At 34.8% G+C, this 15,504-nt stretch overlaps 1 protein-coding gene across 1 annotated transcript in view; it reads left to right on the top strand.

Annotated features, from left to right (window-relative positions):
- The window catches only part of LOC147068597 (uncharacterized), a 103,859-nt gene that overhangs the window by 78,197 nt on the left and 10,158 nt on the right, over window positions 1-15,504 (top strand). Inside the window, exons 12-34 of the mRNA XM_085952076.1 lie at window positions 3,048-3,232; window positions 3,888-4,016; window positions 5,280-5,436; window positions 6,227-6,404; window positions 6,535-6,639; window positions 6,750-6,892; window positions 7,041-7,161; window positions 7,352-7,442; window positions 7,530-7,649; window positions 7,810-7,937; window positions 8,030-8,154; window positions 8,258-8,402; window positions 9,224-9,432; window positions 9,519-9,664; window positions 9,767-9,876; window positions 10,382-10,515; window positions 12,250-12,435; window positions 12,527-12,675; window positions 13,201-13,337; window positions 13,616-13,742; window positions 13,828-13,976; window positions 14,322-14,463; window positions 15,107-15,352. Coding sequence (XP_085808202.1) covers window positions 3,048-3,232; window positions 3,888-4,016; window positions 5,280-5,436; window positions 6,227-6,404; window positions 6,535-6,639; window positions 6,750-6,892; window positions 7,041-7,161; window positions 7,352-7,442; window positions 7,530-7,649; window positions 7,810-7,937; window positions 8,030-8,154; window positions 8,258-8,402; window positions 9,224-9,432; window positions 9,519-9,664; window positions 9,767-9,876; window positions 10,382-10,515; window positions 12,250-12,435; window positions 12,527-12,675; window positions 13,201-13,337; window positions 13,616-13,742; window positions 13,828-13,976; window positions 14,322-14,463; window positions 15,107-15,352 — 3,362 coding nt within the window. The remainder of the gene's footprint in view (window positions 1-3,047; window positions 3,233-3,887; window positions 4,017-5,279; window positions 5,437-6,226; window positions 6,405-6,534; window positions 6,640-6,749; window positions 6,893-7,040; window positions 7,162-7,351; window positions 7,443-7,529; window positions 7,650-7,809; window positions 7,938-8,029; window positions 8,155-8,257; window positions 8,403-9,223; window positions 9,433-9,518; window positions 9,665-9,766; window positions 9,877-10,381; window positions 10,516-12,249; window positions 12,436-12,526; window positions 12,676-13,200; window positions 13,338-13,615; window positions 13,743-13,827; window positions 13,977-14,321; window positions 14,464-15,106; window positions 15,353-15,504) is intronic.

Below are 15,504 nucleotides of genomic sequence, written 5' to 3'. Positions count from 1 at the left end.
ATGTTTTCTTCCTGTAGTTCTTGTTTTCACATTTTTTTATAGAAACGTATGATTCTACTCTCTTAATTAAGAAAACTAATGTAATTTCTATGTAACATCGACTTATGATACGTAAAAATCAAATTATTTTACCTTACTCACTTTGAAATGGCATTTCATTATTAATTCATAATATGCAATCAACAGTCAGAAGTTACATAACGAATTACATTTACATTAGTTTTTCTTGTAAATGTTGGTAAAATAAAAATGTATCCATATTTGTTTGTATCATATTTCTCATTTTTTTTATTACCTACTTATGTTATAAGATATACTGACCCATTGCTATACATCAGGGATGGCGAACCTTTTTACGTACAAGTGCCAAAATTTCCCAAATATTATTTTTTGACTGTCTGACGTGCCGAGCAGTTTTTCGAGTAGTTCGAGCAGGAAAAAAATGAAAAAATAGTTTAAAAAATTATAAGCAATTGAGTTCTTGAGTATTATTACCATAATACTTACTTAGTTTGGTTCTTTACACACAAATTCACGCCAAAATTTCTCAGTTTAGATGAGGCATTCTCTCGCTACAGTGGTCTCAAGCATTGTAAAATGATTGTAAATCGATCAAAATCAGAGGTTCGCGACAAGGCTTACCCCGCCGCCTGATGAGTTCAGTGCTATAATATTATTATGTGTGACTAAAGTATATATCTAACACAAAACATTCGCGTGCCATGCAAAATCATCTCGCGTGCCATTGGTTCGCCATCCCTGCTATACATTATATTATTCAAAATATTAAATACATTAACAAAACAATTACATCGATCATTATGAGGTGTCTATTACAAAATACTGATTTCCTAGTAGTCGTCTACAATTCAATATTTGCGGTAAACAACATTTTTGTGTTTCTGCGCTTTCTTTTTTCCATCGCATTGTATTTTTAAATTATAACAATATACCAAATTTAATTAGCCGATCAACACTTCTATTGCAATAAATAGAATCGCAATAAAATTGAATATAATATCATTACTATTAATTAGTTGTGTCATTTTCACTTTCAGTAAATTATTAAATTTTTAAAAAAATTTTCCATCTGCTTTTAGATAGTGTTAAAAGTTAAAAATCGTTACTCTACGTGATATTACATATTATAGAATATGTATGTATTTTTCGTTAGATTTCCACCAGAAATAGACTTATCAGTTATTAAAAATAGACATTTCATATCTGACAATTATTAGTAAACTGGCAGTGACAACTGTGATTGATGAAGATCTGGTTCGACCTGATGACTTTTATGCCAACAAGTCATGATGATGGCAATCATTTTAATGAAATAAAAACTTGTTTGTTGATTTACTATCATAGTAAAGTTGACATCAAATTTCATCTGTTTCGGGGACTAGATTACGTACTATCTTAAAATTCTATAACAACATTCCATAACATACTTTATTCACAACATTCCTATAGCTCGAAGCAGCAGAAGAACAATGGATACCTAATACAATATAATATTTACTAATAATAATCTTTTACTGATATTAATGACAATTTACATTTATAATACATAACAAGATTCCTACCTGGATTCAATATAGGTATGTCAAGTCATCCATCTTTGTGAATCAAGTCAATCATTATCTTATCGTATATAAACGATCAAATTGACTTGAGCAACAATCAATCCATAGATTTTTCCATTTTTCCATCTTCTCTTATGGTGCTGTGGGACCTTGGCTATTTCAACTGGTATCCCCATTCCTATCACCTTATCCTCGTTATCGACCCCCGGCACTTGCTGGCCAGTTTCCCCAAGATTTCAAAAATAAGGTTTTTCGAGTTATATAATGATAATATTACCTATGTGTCATACATTTAGAGAGTCCCAACTTACATCCAGAATTATTAATATCTGCCTGTGTATTGTGTTATTTATTTTGTGAAAATAGAGTATATTTATCTCACAAAGGCTTTCTCCCACTCTGCTGAAAAATTGGTCTGCACTCGTGGTTTGTGGTGTGGGACTGCGCCTTTGTGCTATAAATACACTATACCTTTCTACAGTGGTCGTTAGATATATTCATGAATGGTTTACAGTTTCACCACATTAGATCTTTAAGTGAGCAGAATGGTTCAGTGTATATTGTATTAATTTACAGATACAAATTGACAAAGTAAATAATAACCCTTGGTGGAGTAACTCCAGAATGACCGTCTTTCAAACCATACGTGCGAGTTTGAATCCCGCGTCAAGCAAAAATCACATGTTTTTTAAAGTGTATTTGATCGAAATCAAGGACCCAATGATTTGGGTGAATGATTAATAACCGTTCTTAATAAAAAAATCTGTTCACTCCATGGAAGCACATATTATGCTCCGCTTAATAGTGAAAATGGTTAATAACTTTAATTTTTACTTATAGTCTACATGCCGTAAGCAGTCAGATAGCTAAATGGGACATATTGTTGTCCCTGTCTTTTGACATAATTATGTAAAATTGTATCTACATGACACATGTAACATCCGTAAATCAGTTAATCATGTTATTTAATTATGAATTTACGACAGTCTTTTGATAACTTGTTTTATTCTTAATTGATATGATTTTTAGAACACAGCTTAATAATACTACAAATCTAAAATATAATATACTGTTAAAATTAAAATGCCACTGACACTATATACCATATTGACAAATGTTGATATTAGATACCATGTGCTATTATGCTAAATTCTACTGACCACTGCGAATGTATATGCCATCCTTGTTTGGATCAAGTATAATAACCATGTTAATTTGTAACAATAAATGGATACATCTTAATTGCCGAGTCTGCACATTAGTAAATAGCAAATATTTATAGAAATAATTGTAAACTAACACTCTTGTTAAAAAAATATATGTTTAAAATAAATGTATTTTTTTTCTACCTGTATTATTTATTATATGTCTCACTAAGCTATGTAAATTAACTGTTTGCGATCAGTGTTCCACTTGATTCTGTATAAAATATTTGTGATTGAATTGGCGTTTGTAAATTTTCAGATTGTTATGGAGGACTTGCGCAAAGCACATGTCTCTGCCGAGAATGGTTCAGTTTGTGTCACTAATGGTAATGGAGTGAACGGTTTTTATTCAAACTGTAGCGGTTTCACCGACAAAAGACTTCCGCTCTACGGCTACAGCATCGAGACAATCAACATGCTCCTCATACCGATGATTCAGAATAAGTAAATATTCAAGTTTAAAAATTTGTCTTTTTCCATTTAACTGATTATTAGCCACCTCAGCTAATTTATAAAGCTTTCAATCAAGTAATTGAGGTATTATTATGATCACGGTTCAATTTGACCAAGACATACCTGTTGATTTTTAAATTCCCGTTTTGTGCGGTTTTGTTAAATGTAAGGTTTGAAACAGACGACCCCCGGTTTAACGGAGAGAAATTGAATTGCTAAGAGTTTGCTTACTGACTCTTGTCGTGGTAACACTGGTCTCAAAATTAACTTGTGTTATATATAACAGAGTTTAGAATGTAAATAATCATGCTGTTTTTCTTTTGGGGGTTAAATATTCCATACTCCGTTACACCTTCTGCAATTAAATTTAAATCAATGTATAACTCTGAGTAATATATCTATTGTATGTGTTTTATTGTAATATTAAAATCTTTGTAAAATAAATATGTTTGGCAAGTTGCTGTCCATGCAAAATTGTTTACTGAGAACCATTATTTTTCAACGTGCTAATCCCGTCAAACTAAGATCTCGCTTTGTGGCTCTCTGCCTAGTCGGTGGTGAACAGCAGTACCCATGTTGAAATTACAATAGCAAGATAAACATGTTAGTTTATTTTTCAATTAATATATTTTTATTTTGGTTTTAGGAAAGAAGCTTTGGGTAGCATGGGAAACGATGCTCCTCTTGCCTGCCTATCTCGGTTCCAACCTTTATTGTACGATTACTTCAAGCAGCTCTTTGCCCAAGTCACTAACCCACCCATCGATCCTTTCAGGTTTGTTTTCGTAATAATATGTACGTAATCTAAAGCAGTGTTCTTCAACCAGTGGTCCGCGGTGCCCGTCCGCAAGAATTTATTGCCGGTCCAAGAAAGCTTTCACCATGCTTTCAACCGACTATATCGCTTCACGATTCGAGAAATTCCCACTACATGAAATGCTGGAAGAATTTTTGAATGCTGCTGATGTCAACAAGAAAGTCATATTATTCAAAATCATAAGCCAACCTTTAAAAGCGTTAACTTTTCACTATTTCCCTGAAACTGAAGATCCACGTAAAGTTAGACCTCTAACCTCTGAATTAATAATCCCTTTTTGGAAGATATTAAATCATGCGCACTTGATCCTCGTGAGTAAAAAAAGCTGACGGAACTATCTTCTGATGTCACTCTGGTATACAGGCATAAAATGCAATCATTGTCTCAATTTTGGATATCCCTGGATAAAAAATATCCATCTCTATCAGATTATTGATCATTTTTTCGACTTCATATTTGTGTGAAAAGACTATATTTTCATCTATGTTAGTAATAAAAACCAAACAGAGAAATAGAATCGATGTTAATGCAGCGTTTCGTCTCAGAAATAATTCTGCAATCACGTACATATATGCAATTTGCTTACAAAGAAGCAGCAGCAGATGTCGCACTAACCAAAAAATGTAATTTATTATATAATTGGTTTTTATTTTTGACTGATACCGGTCCGCAAAATATTTCTACTATGTTTGCTGGGCCGCGGGTTTTAAAAGGTTGAAGAACACTGATCTAAAGAGTTCGACAAGACGGAGCCCCATGACGTTTACGTATTAAAGTACTTGATAGTATTTCTGAAATATTTATAGTGTGGTAGATTTGGTAGCCGATGTAAAATTGATATTTTGTGATTTGGCAGATTGGAATTGAATACCTTGTTTATAGCCGCCATCTTTGTTTTCACTTTTCAATATGAATGACATATTTACATTTGACATTCTCTTAATAATTTTAACAATATCTGCACATGAATCGGGGATGATATTAAAAATTTATGGAATTGACTGTTTTAATAAATCTAAAATTATATTTGATCGAATTCCATTAACAGAAATCATAAGTTTTGCATGTCACATGGTAAAATGGAATTTCAATTTATAAATGGCGTGATAGATAACACAATTTATACAAAAAAAATATCATTATTTACGGGTTTGTTAGTTTTATAACGAGTTAAAGAGATGAAGTTGAATAAACTAATTATTTTTCCGTTTATTTCTTCAGAGAGAAGATAGTGATGTCTTTGATGTGCCCAATTGGACCTGTTGGAAATCTTCTGCAGCCCTCAGCCCAATTTGTTCACCGACTATTTTTACCTCAGCCTATTCTTTCAATCCCTGATCTGGAAATCATCAAGCAGACCAAGCATAGAGGATGGAAGGTACACACACCGTAAACCATAATACATAGTATACCTATGCAATCAAATCCTAAAGTAAATTAATGCAGTATGGAGCTACATTATATTGTATGATACATCATACAATATTAATTTAGTAAAATATTACATAAGCAGAAAATGATATAGTTAGAAGACGTAGTGTAATGTGTTCAACCGATGTGTGCTACCAGTGTTCAGTGTTAGAAGCTGGCTTGAGAGTGGGCCGATTGTTTGGGCCCCGCATTTGTTGAAATAAATAATATGACCTTATAGTGGGTGAGTTCAAAAGAAATTTTTGAGACTCCTTTATTTGAGGTTATATGGATACTATCCGTGCCTTTATCCAACTGGTTTTCTCTTAGGTATGCTTACATACTGTAGTTTAAATGCTAGAAGATATCAATATTTGGCCACGTATTTTTTTCGACTTATACGTGGTGTAAATGAGAACTCTGCCATTCTTGGTAGTATTGAATTGTGTCCCTGATAACTATCTTAGAAATCGGGAGCATCAGTTGTTTGTTCTCCCAAGGTATAGAACTAACCTGCCATTGGTGATGCCAATTAGGGGGCAATAACTCTGTTCAACCAAATCGTTTCGGATGTTAATATATTCCACCTACATGAGATGAGTATGGGTAGGCGTTGTTTTATAAATTCTTAAAATAGGGTCCACTTAGCTCATTCAGTGTACCAAAAAACTAAAGACCATCATCCAACATTGGATTGACTGAGCCGATGATGATGCTACATAGAAAACATTGGTATTTATTTATTTTTATTTTACCAGACTCGCGTTCTTGACGGAACATTCGACTATGCAGAAGGCCCCGGTGGACTGGAGGGAGCGCTGGCGAGCTTGTGCTCTCAAGCCGAGGAAGCCAGCCGCGGCGGCTATCAGCTGATTGTTCTTTCCGATCGCCAAGCCGGACCGGATAGAGTACCCGTCAGCACACTGCTGGCATTAGGTATATTATTTTATTTCGTTATGCCTTTGTATGTTACCTACCTCCGCACTATTTTAAACTATGTAATAATGTTATTCATTCTTTAATAGTTTAGTTCTACTATGTAATATGTATTGTGTTTCTTTTATAGGTGCCGTACATCATCATTTGATTGAAACCAGACAACGGATGAAGGTTGGACTTATCTTGGAGACAGCTGAAGCGAGAGAGGTCCATCACATATGTGTACTACTAGGTAAGTCCATAAACAATATAAATTATAATAATATATTTTACTGGAGGCACTTGCGATACTTGTTCTTGTCATATTGCAGTGTTTAATTTCATAATTATACATCTTTCAAGGTTATGGTGCTGACGCTATATGTCCGTATCTTGTATTCGAGTTGGCGTCTTCCCTCAGAGCTGACGGTACATTGGATCCATCTTTGAATGATGACTTTATCTACAACTCTTATGCACAAGCGATGGAGACCGGAATAGCAAAGGTAATTTATTTGTTTTTACAATCGGAATTATATTCAATACGCAACAAAATTTTGTCTTACAGTTGTATATAACCAGACCATACTATGGTGCAGGTAGGTATATAAGCTGCCTACAAGAGTTTCTTACACTCATTTATCTTGTTATTAGGTGATGGCTAAGATGGGAATCAGTACTCTCCAATCATATAAAGGAGCTCAAATATTTGAAGCAGTCGGCTTGAATGACGATGTCATTGAACGATGCTTCAAGGGAACTCAATCTAGAATTGGTAAAGCAAATATCATTTAATTAGTCAATTAGATTTACAAACACATGATAGAACTACAGTTATGAGCATGTAAAAATATATATTGAATAAAATGTCCTCCCAACATGTAATTAGTTGATTTACCATTGGACTATTGCAATCGGCGAATTTTATTATATTTCACTTATATTTAATAATGTTTGCTTTTCAGGCGGAGTCAACCTAGAAGTTATATCAAAAGAAATTATGGAACGACATTATCTCACCTACAAAACAGAACCAGCCGATATGCTGATACTTAGGTACCGTATTTATCTACTTATGATTTAATAACAATTTAGTGAAGCACGATCTACTTAAACATATATTTAAATGTTTTTCTATTACAGAAATCCTGGATCATACCACTGGAGAGCTGGGGGAGAGAAACACATTAACGATCCAAATTCAATTGCAAATCTGCAAGAGGCCGCGGCTGGAAACAGTCTGAATGCCTATGAACGATACAGGTTAGTAAAATGGTATTTCACATGAAATTCTCTATTTATTTATTTAGTTTTTAATAAAGTATTAACAAATCATAATTTTATAAGTGTTTTTTTTTTATACCAATTAAAATACCTAGTTTGGATATGATGGGTTCTTTCTTAGTTGATGTTATTCTTACAGAGAGAGTTCAATGGAATCCATTCGTGCATGCACGCTGCGTGGCCAAATGGAATTTGCTAAACTGGATCAACCGATTCCAATTGATGAAGTCGAAAGTGCCGCTGAAATTGTCAAAAGATTCGTCACAGGTCAGTCTTATTAATAATGTGTTGGTTCTTCATATTATTTCCCATATAAGCCTCAAAATACGATTTCACATTGTTTATTGAAATTTTTCTAGGGGCCATGTCATTCGGTTCAATATCCCTGGAAGCACATACGGCTCTGGCTATTGCCATGAACAGAATGGGCGGAAAATCCAATACGGGCGAAGGAGGTGAAGATGCTGATCGATATCTGAACCAAGTAAGCTACTCTTATTTCAAGTAGATTAGGTGTTGCTTTAACATTCTGATATAATTTAAAAAATTGGTATGGTCGAAAAATTGATAATGTAAATATTTTCCAGGATCCAGAATTCAACAAGCGCTCTGCAATTAAGCAGGTTGCCTCGGGAAGGTTTGGAGTAACTGCTTCTTATTTAGCAAATGCCGATGACTTGCAAATCAAAATGGCACAAGGAGCCAAGCCTGGCGAAGGTGGAGAACTTCCAGGTAATAAACATGATCACATAATATTGCACTGGAATCATGCCAGTTGATATTCCGTCAATATATCAGTTTACAGCATGGATTTCGGTCAAGCATTCAATAGTTAGGTATATCGTGTGCAAGTGTTTAACATAACTTTATCATGGCTGTTCAGGACGCTGTTTCTGTTAGTGGAGAGATAGTTTTGAGAAAATACTTTTGAAAGTTTAAAACAGTGATAGGCAACTTTTCTTTCAAAATTATTATAGTATTTATCATGGTTGGCAACACTGGTGTGAGATTCTCTAAAATACACCCTTAGACTAATAGCCTTTCCATTGTCAGGCGATAAATTATCATTGGAAACAATGTAACCTTAGCCTGAATAACGAACAAAATTTCTTTTCGCACAACACTCACAACACATGTTTTTGCTAGCTATAACAAGTACACTGTGCTATTTGTTTGAATTGCATTTGGACATTTGTAATATATTTCATTTATATTCAGACATTAACTTTAAAATTAGAAAATCATCCCATGGGCCGCAGGTTGCTCTTTATTGGTTTAAACACTTTAAATTTGGGTATATTGGCCTATAGCGTCGTGGGTCCCAGGTTCAAATCCTGGGTCTGTCAAGTACACATATTGTTTTTCAATTTGTGTATGAGCATAGGCATAGGCTGTCCACCCTGATGTATGAGTGATATATTAAATGTAATGTAATGGAAAACCCAATATTATAACAATAATTTTTATATTTATTCATTGATTGGAGATAGCAGAAATGTTCTAAGATACAATGATACTACGATACTACGATAGGTATGGTCATCTCATTACAGGTTACAAAGTGACAGCAGAAATAGCAGCGACCCGTTGTTCAGTTCCGGGAGTGGGTCTAATTTCTCCTCCGCCCCATCACGACATTTACTCCATTGAAGATCTTGCTGAGCTGATTTACGACCTCAAGTGCGCCAACCCCAACGCCAGGATAAGTGTGAAGCTTGTCTCGGAAGTCGGGGTGGGCGTGGTCGCATCCGGTGTGGCTAAGGTAATGTTTGGGAAGATTAACATTTGGAAATCTTGTATTAAATAATGGTACATAATGTATAAATATATTTTGAATTGTATGTTTAGGGAAAAGCTGAACATATTGTAATATCTGGTCACGACGGTGGCACTGGAGCCAGTTCGTGGACAGGAATCAAGAGTGCTGGACTTCCTTGGGAATTAGGTGTCGCTGAAACTCATCAAGTATTAGTTCTCAACAACCTGAGATCCAGGTCAGAGTCATTAATCCCACTTGAAATAATAATGTATTTGATATTAATTGAATATGTAATAGTAATAATTATATCTAATGGATTTTTTTTTTGTATTTGTAGGGTGGTTGTGCAAGCTGACGGACAATTGAGGACAGGATTTGACGTGGTAGTCGCTGCACTGCTAGGAGCTGACGAATTCGGATTCAGTACTGCTCCGCTTATTGCTATGGGTAAGACGGTCCTTCCTTTATTGTAGTCATGAGAGTGATGCAACTTCATAGAGTGACATACATACTTAAGCCTCAATGACATTGAGCTACTTTACAAGTTGCTTGTTGGCGAATTTAAAAGCGGGCGAGTCAGCTAGTGCGATTGTGATGATGACACACAAAACTTTCCACTCGCTGAGAAGCCAACAAGCTAGCGAGTTGAAATCGTCATTTTTGGTACTATTTTGACAGGACACGTATTGAGTAGTTCGTTTTTTTACCGGGAGGTCGCTACTATCGCTCTGCTGCACAGACACAGTAGGCCCACACGCCAGCGTGTAGCGTGTAAAGTTAACCGGCTGTCAACTTTTCTCGGTAGATTGTTTATAATCTGCTTGTTAGCTTGTTCGGTGATCACACTGGGCGAATTTACAAGCAGATTGTAAAGTAGCTCAATGTCATTGAGGCTTTAGATGTTTTTGTGAGTTTGAAAGCATTAGTAATTCAATGACATTTTCTTTTTTAGGTTGTACAATGATGCGAAAATGTCACTTGAACACTTGCCCTGTGGGTATCGCTACTCAGGATCCGGTTCTCCGAAAGAAATTTGAAGGAAAACCTGAGCATGTTGTGAATTACCTATTCATGCTGGCAGAAGAGGTATGAAAAATTTTCATGATTAATAATTATTTGCTATTTTGATGGAGAGTGGACTATATCTTTAAAATAGATTCAAGATATGCGATCATTTGAGGAATTTATGGAAATTATGTACCTATTTGAATAAAATATAAATGCCATGTGAGATAGATTCTAGAGGTGGGAAAACTGGTCGATTTTGAAGACTAAGTATACTTACTACCAGTTTAAAAAATACTTGGTATCGAAACTTGTTCCAAAATACTTACTAGTATTTGGAATACTATATAGAGCATTTGGCGTGCTCAACTGGAACTAAAACCAACTCCATATTAGTATTTGAAATATCGGCTTCAATAGAATCGCTAAAAATACACTGAGCTCAGCTTTTCAAAATGTCCCATTTATTATAAAATTTTAAACACATTTTAAACTAAGTATATGGTCAGCACACGTGATCAGGTACCACTGCAGAATATAGAAATAGGACAGCATGCATATGAAGGGGTGGACAAGTTCACGTATCTCGGATCCAGCCTAAATACCCAAAATAAGACAGAGGAGATAAAAATCCGCCTTATCTCCGGGAATAAATGCTGGCATGCCTGCAAGCGACTGATGGGGTCGAAAATTCTAGGCCGAAGAAGTAAACTTCTAATTTATAAAACAATTATAAGGCCAGTGGTCACTTATGGCTGAGACTTGGTGCTTAACTCAAAACGAGGAAAACGAATTAGCTGTCTTCGAGCGCAAAATACTCCGCAAAATCTTTGGACCCACGTTGGAAAATGGGAACTACAGAATAAAAATGAACCACGAGTTGGAAGAGCTGATTGAACAGCAAACAATCATAAGATACTGTAAGTCCCAAAGACTACGATGGGCCGGACATGTGGAGAGAATGCCTAAAGTAAGAGAGCCAAGGATCATGACGAAGTGGCTACCCCAACGGAAGAGACCCAGAGGCCGTCCAAGAAGGAGATGGGCTGACGCCGTAGAAGTGGACTGGCTTCATATAGGAAGACCCGGTAACTGGAGAAGTATGGCGAGAGACCGGAGTGAGTGGAGAGCGGTTGTGGAGGAGGCCAAATCCCACCCCAAAGAAACACATTTTAAATTTATGAGATGTTTTTCTGTTAAGTTATAATATTCTTGTTAACACGGTCGGTCGTCATAACAAGCCTGTGCGTCATCTTACCACATTCGCGAGGGAATGTGCTACTACACAAAATTTATCATACATATGATTATGTCATCTGATTGCAAGTGCTATCTCGCTCGCGCGCATTTAATGTCAATAGTGTTAAAAGTCTACCAACTGGCGAGCGACTCGCGATGATATCATCACAAGTTTTTTGGAACAAGTTTATTGGGCCACACTTACTGAGTATGGGTAGTTTCATCCGAGACTTGAGTACACAAACTGGTGACAGTATTTCCAACTCACCTCTAATAGATTCACTGACCATATTTTGGTAGTACTGTTAATATGTCCCACTTAGCATAACTCAGCATCCTGACGTCACTTGCAAAGTTGTTTTTATGTTGCAGAAATTAGAATGTTTTAAATTCTAATCTTCGAAAATAACAGAATTTTTACCGTACTTAAATATTCATCTTTTCACTTCAGTCATATCAGTCCTCGGTGAATGAAAGGGGAGACCGAAGTAAGAATTGTTAGAAGAATAACTGGTGTTGTCAATGACATTATGATATATTGTATCTGTTGGTAATAAATATGCACTAAATTTTCAGGTAAGATCGCACATGGCCAGCATGGGCGTTCGTAAGTTCCAAGACCTGATTGGTCGGACTGATCTGCTCAAAGCTATCGAAAATAATAATAACCCGAAGGCGAAAATGCTGAACCTTGGACTCATTTTGAAGAATGCTCTGCATATGAGACCGGGTGTTAATATCATCGGAGGATCTGTGGCACAAGTGTGTATTTTCTATAAATCATCGCATGATTTAGATTTTTAGTATTAGATTTAGCATAATGTCTTTATAACATATTATGTTTTTTTTGTAGGACTTCCAATTAGAAAAGAGATTGGACAACTCTTTAATCGAGCAATGTTCCGGAGTGATCGATGGAACTCAAAAATTAGTAGACATCAAAATGCAGATCAATAATGAGTGCAGGGCTTTCGCTTCAACGTTGTCATATCACATCGCACGGTAAGCTAAGATTCAACAGAATCTATTGACAAAAGTGATATTTAAAGCAAAACTATATGTTCGGTAATTTTGTGTATTTTACCATGTTTTTATTAGCTCGTATTCTTGTTTGTCCCGTACAGATTTTTTCTTGTTTGTCCAAGATTTTTAACTAACTTCCCGACTAGCTAGACATTTGAAACTTTTAGAATATATCAGAACACGACGGGAATGCATTTTTTTAATACTTTTGGCCATCTTTAAGCAGAATTGAATTCATTTTCAGTTAATTCTATTTTGTATGTTTCGGAAAAATTTCGTTAAAAATAATATTTACTACTCACTATTATTGGTTGCTAAGTGGGTCCTAGCAACTAAATTATTAATATATACGTGCGTTACTATGGAAATCAATATGAAATGTCAAAATGACATTTCAGTATTCTATATTTATTAATACATAGAATGGTCAAATTTATATGATTCAACAGAAAATTTTAAAACGTGGTATATAAAAAGTTCTTTTTATCTTGTAATTATTTGCAGCAAGTATAGTGAACCTGGTCTACCGGAAGGTTCACAGATTAACATATCTCTTCATGGATCTGCCGGTCAAACGTTTTGTGGATTCCTTACGAAAGGTGTCAAAGTAACGTTGGAAGGTGACGCAAATGATTATGTCGGTAAGAATTTTTTTTTTTTCAGTAATTATTTCATTTCTAAAACATTTAATTGTTGATATATTTTATATATACCGGCATTATTGTTGGACCTTGAAAGATATTTGTATAACAGCAGATTATTATATTATTATAACAAGATAAGACAACTATAAATATCTAGTTTTTGATTCAATAAAACATTTTAGAAAAGTTTTAAAATCTTTATTAACAATGTGTATATCAAAATGTTGGTGATTAATAGAGATGTACTTTCATTCTTTCCCCAATATTGCTTTTAGGAAAGGGATTGTCCGGTGGTACCATCATAATTTATCCACCCAAGACTTCTCCATTTGAATCTCACTTAAACGTGATTGTTGGAAATGTTTGTTTATATGGAGCAACAACGGGAAGAGCTTACTTTAGGTGAGTTTATCATTATTATTCAATTCATAATACATCCCTAGTTGTGATGATTCTTTTTACTAAGTTACCTGTATTTTAAAAATAGGGGTATTGCGTCAGAACGTTTCTGTGTAAGAAACTCTGGGTGTATAGCTGTTGTGGAAGGTGTGGGAGATCACGGTTGTGAATACATGACTGGAGGAATTGTCGTTATTCTTGGACTTACTGGAAGAAACTTTGCTGCCGGCATGAGCGGTAGGTGTTCAATTATCTACTTAATAATATTCTTTTAACATTCAATTCTTAATTTTTTTTAGTATTCATACCCCTTTCACCTTGTGGCGAAGAGTCACATACTGTTCACCGGTTTCCTTGGTTCTTCCTGAATCATGCCCACTTTTATATCCTTTTCTGACCCAGTATACGCCGAAAGCATTTGTTCTTTTTAAGGTACCAAGACTCACTGCCGTACAGCAGCATTTTAAGAATAAATGCATTGAAAATGCGAAACATTAAATTTCTCACTTTCACACGAAAAGATTTATATTTCCTTGTTTAGGTATGAAATAAAAGTAACATGTATTGTCTTTGATGTTAAAGGTGGTATCGCATACGTATTGGATGTGGATGGTTCATTCAACTCTAAATGCAACCATCAAATGGTGGAGTTATTGCCTCTTGAACTTAAAGAAGATTTAGATTATGTCCAACAGCTCCTTGAAGAATTTGTGCAGTATACGGGGTAAATATAATAAAATGAACATGACAATAATTGCGATAATTATTATTAAAAAAATGTATCATAGCACGAATCAACAATTATTAATGCGTGTCTTGATGATAATGATAAAACATGAACCATTTCACTGTTGATAGATTTTGCTATAATAATTTTCGTGAAGTACATACTGTAGAACAAACCTCAATACTTTTAGTGTGCCTAATGGCAGTAGAATGTTAAAAACAATTTCGTTATTGAATAATATATCTACATAATTTGGAACCCTCAGAAAGATATATTATATATTATCTATTAGAACAATATTGGTATGGAGCAAGACTTGAACCCGGATCCACTGGATGACAATTCAAAATTTCTTTTTCTAGTATGTTGTTTCTAAGGTCAAATTATTTACATATTATATTTAATAACTAATCCTCTATTCATAAATATTGTGACTTATTCATATTCACTGCACTTTTCATGAAACAAGGAAACACATTGGAGAATTCTCAATAATATTAAATGGTGCCCAATGTGGGGTTCTTTATTAAACATGTACAATCAATATTAAATTTCTGTAATTTCACATTGAGAGTTAGGTACATATTATGTTATGATGTTTTGTTTATGTTTCTATTTAATTTAATATACATTTTTGCAGATCTATTATAGCAACCGAATTGCTTGCATCATGGCCAGCATCGGCCAGTAAGTTTGTGAAAGTATTCCCAACAGAGTATCAACGAGCCCTCAAACAGATGGCTCTGAAACCGGTCACCGCTGTTGAGAGTAATGGACAGTCGAATCATACCAATGGAAAATCTGAGCCTATTGTGGACATCGAGGAAGCTGTGCAGGACTTAACGTTTGAAAAGAAACGTCTTGAGAAACTTCTCGACAAGACTCGGTATGAAAATTAGTGTCTTTAACTTTCATTAATTATTAACTTATTACCACCCCCTCATTGGTGTCATCCGCTTTCGTTGGAATGGTGGCAGAATATCCACCTTGAGAGCCTTATCATACACTTATCATTAATTGACCAACATCTATATATAT

Source organism: Rhyacophila brunnea, unplaced genomic scaffold (assembly GCF_057557595.1).
Source record: "Rhyacophila brunnea isolate RB1 unplaced genomic scaffold, BYU_Rbru_1.0 scaffold_3, whole genome shotgun sequence".
NCBI lineage: Eukaryota > Metazoa > Arthropoda > Insecta > Trichoptera > Rhyacophilidae > Rhyacophila > Rhyacophila brunnea.
Note: the sequence above shows the minus strand (reverse complement) of the source record. Positions and strands in the feature narration are given on the sequence as shown.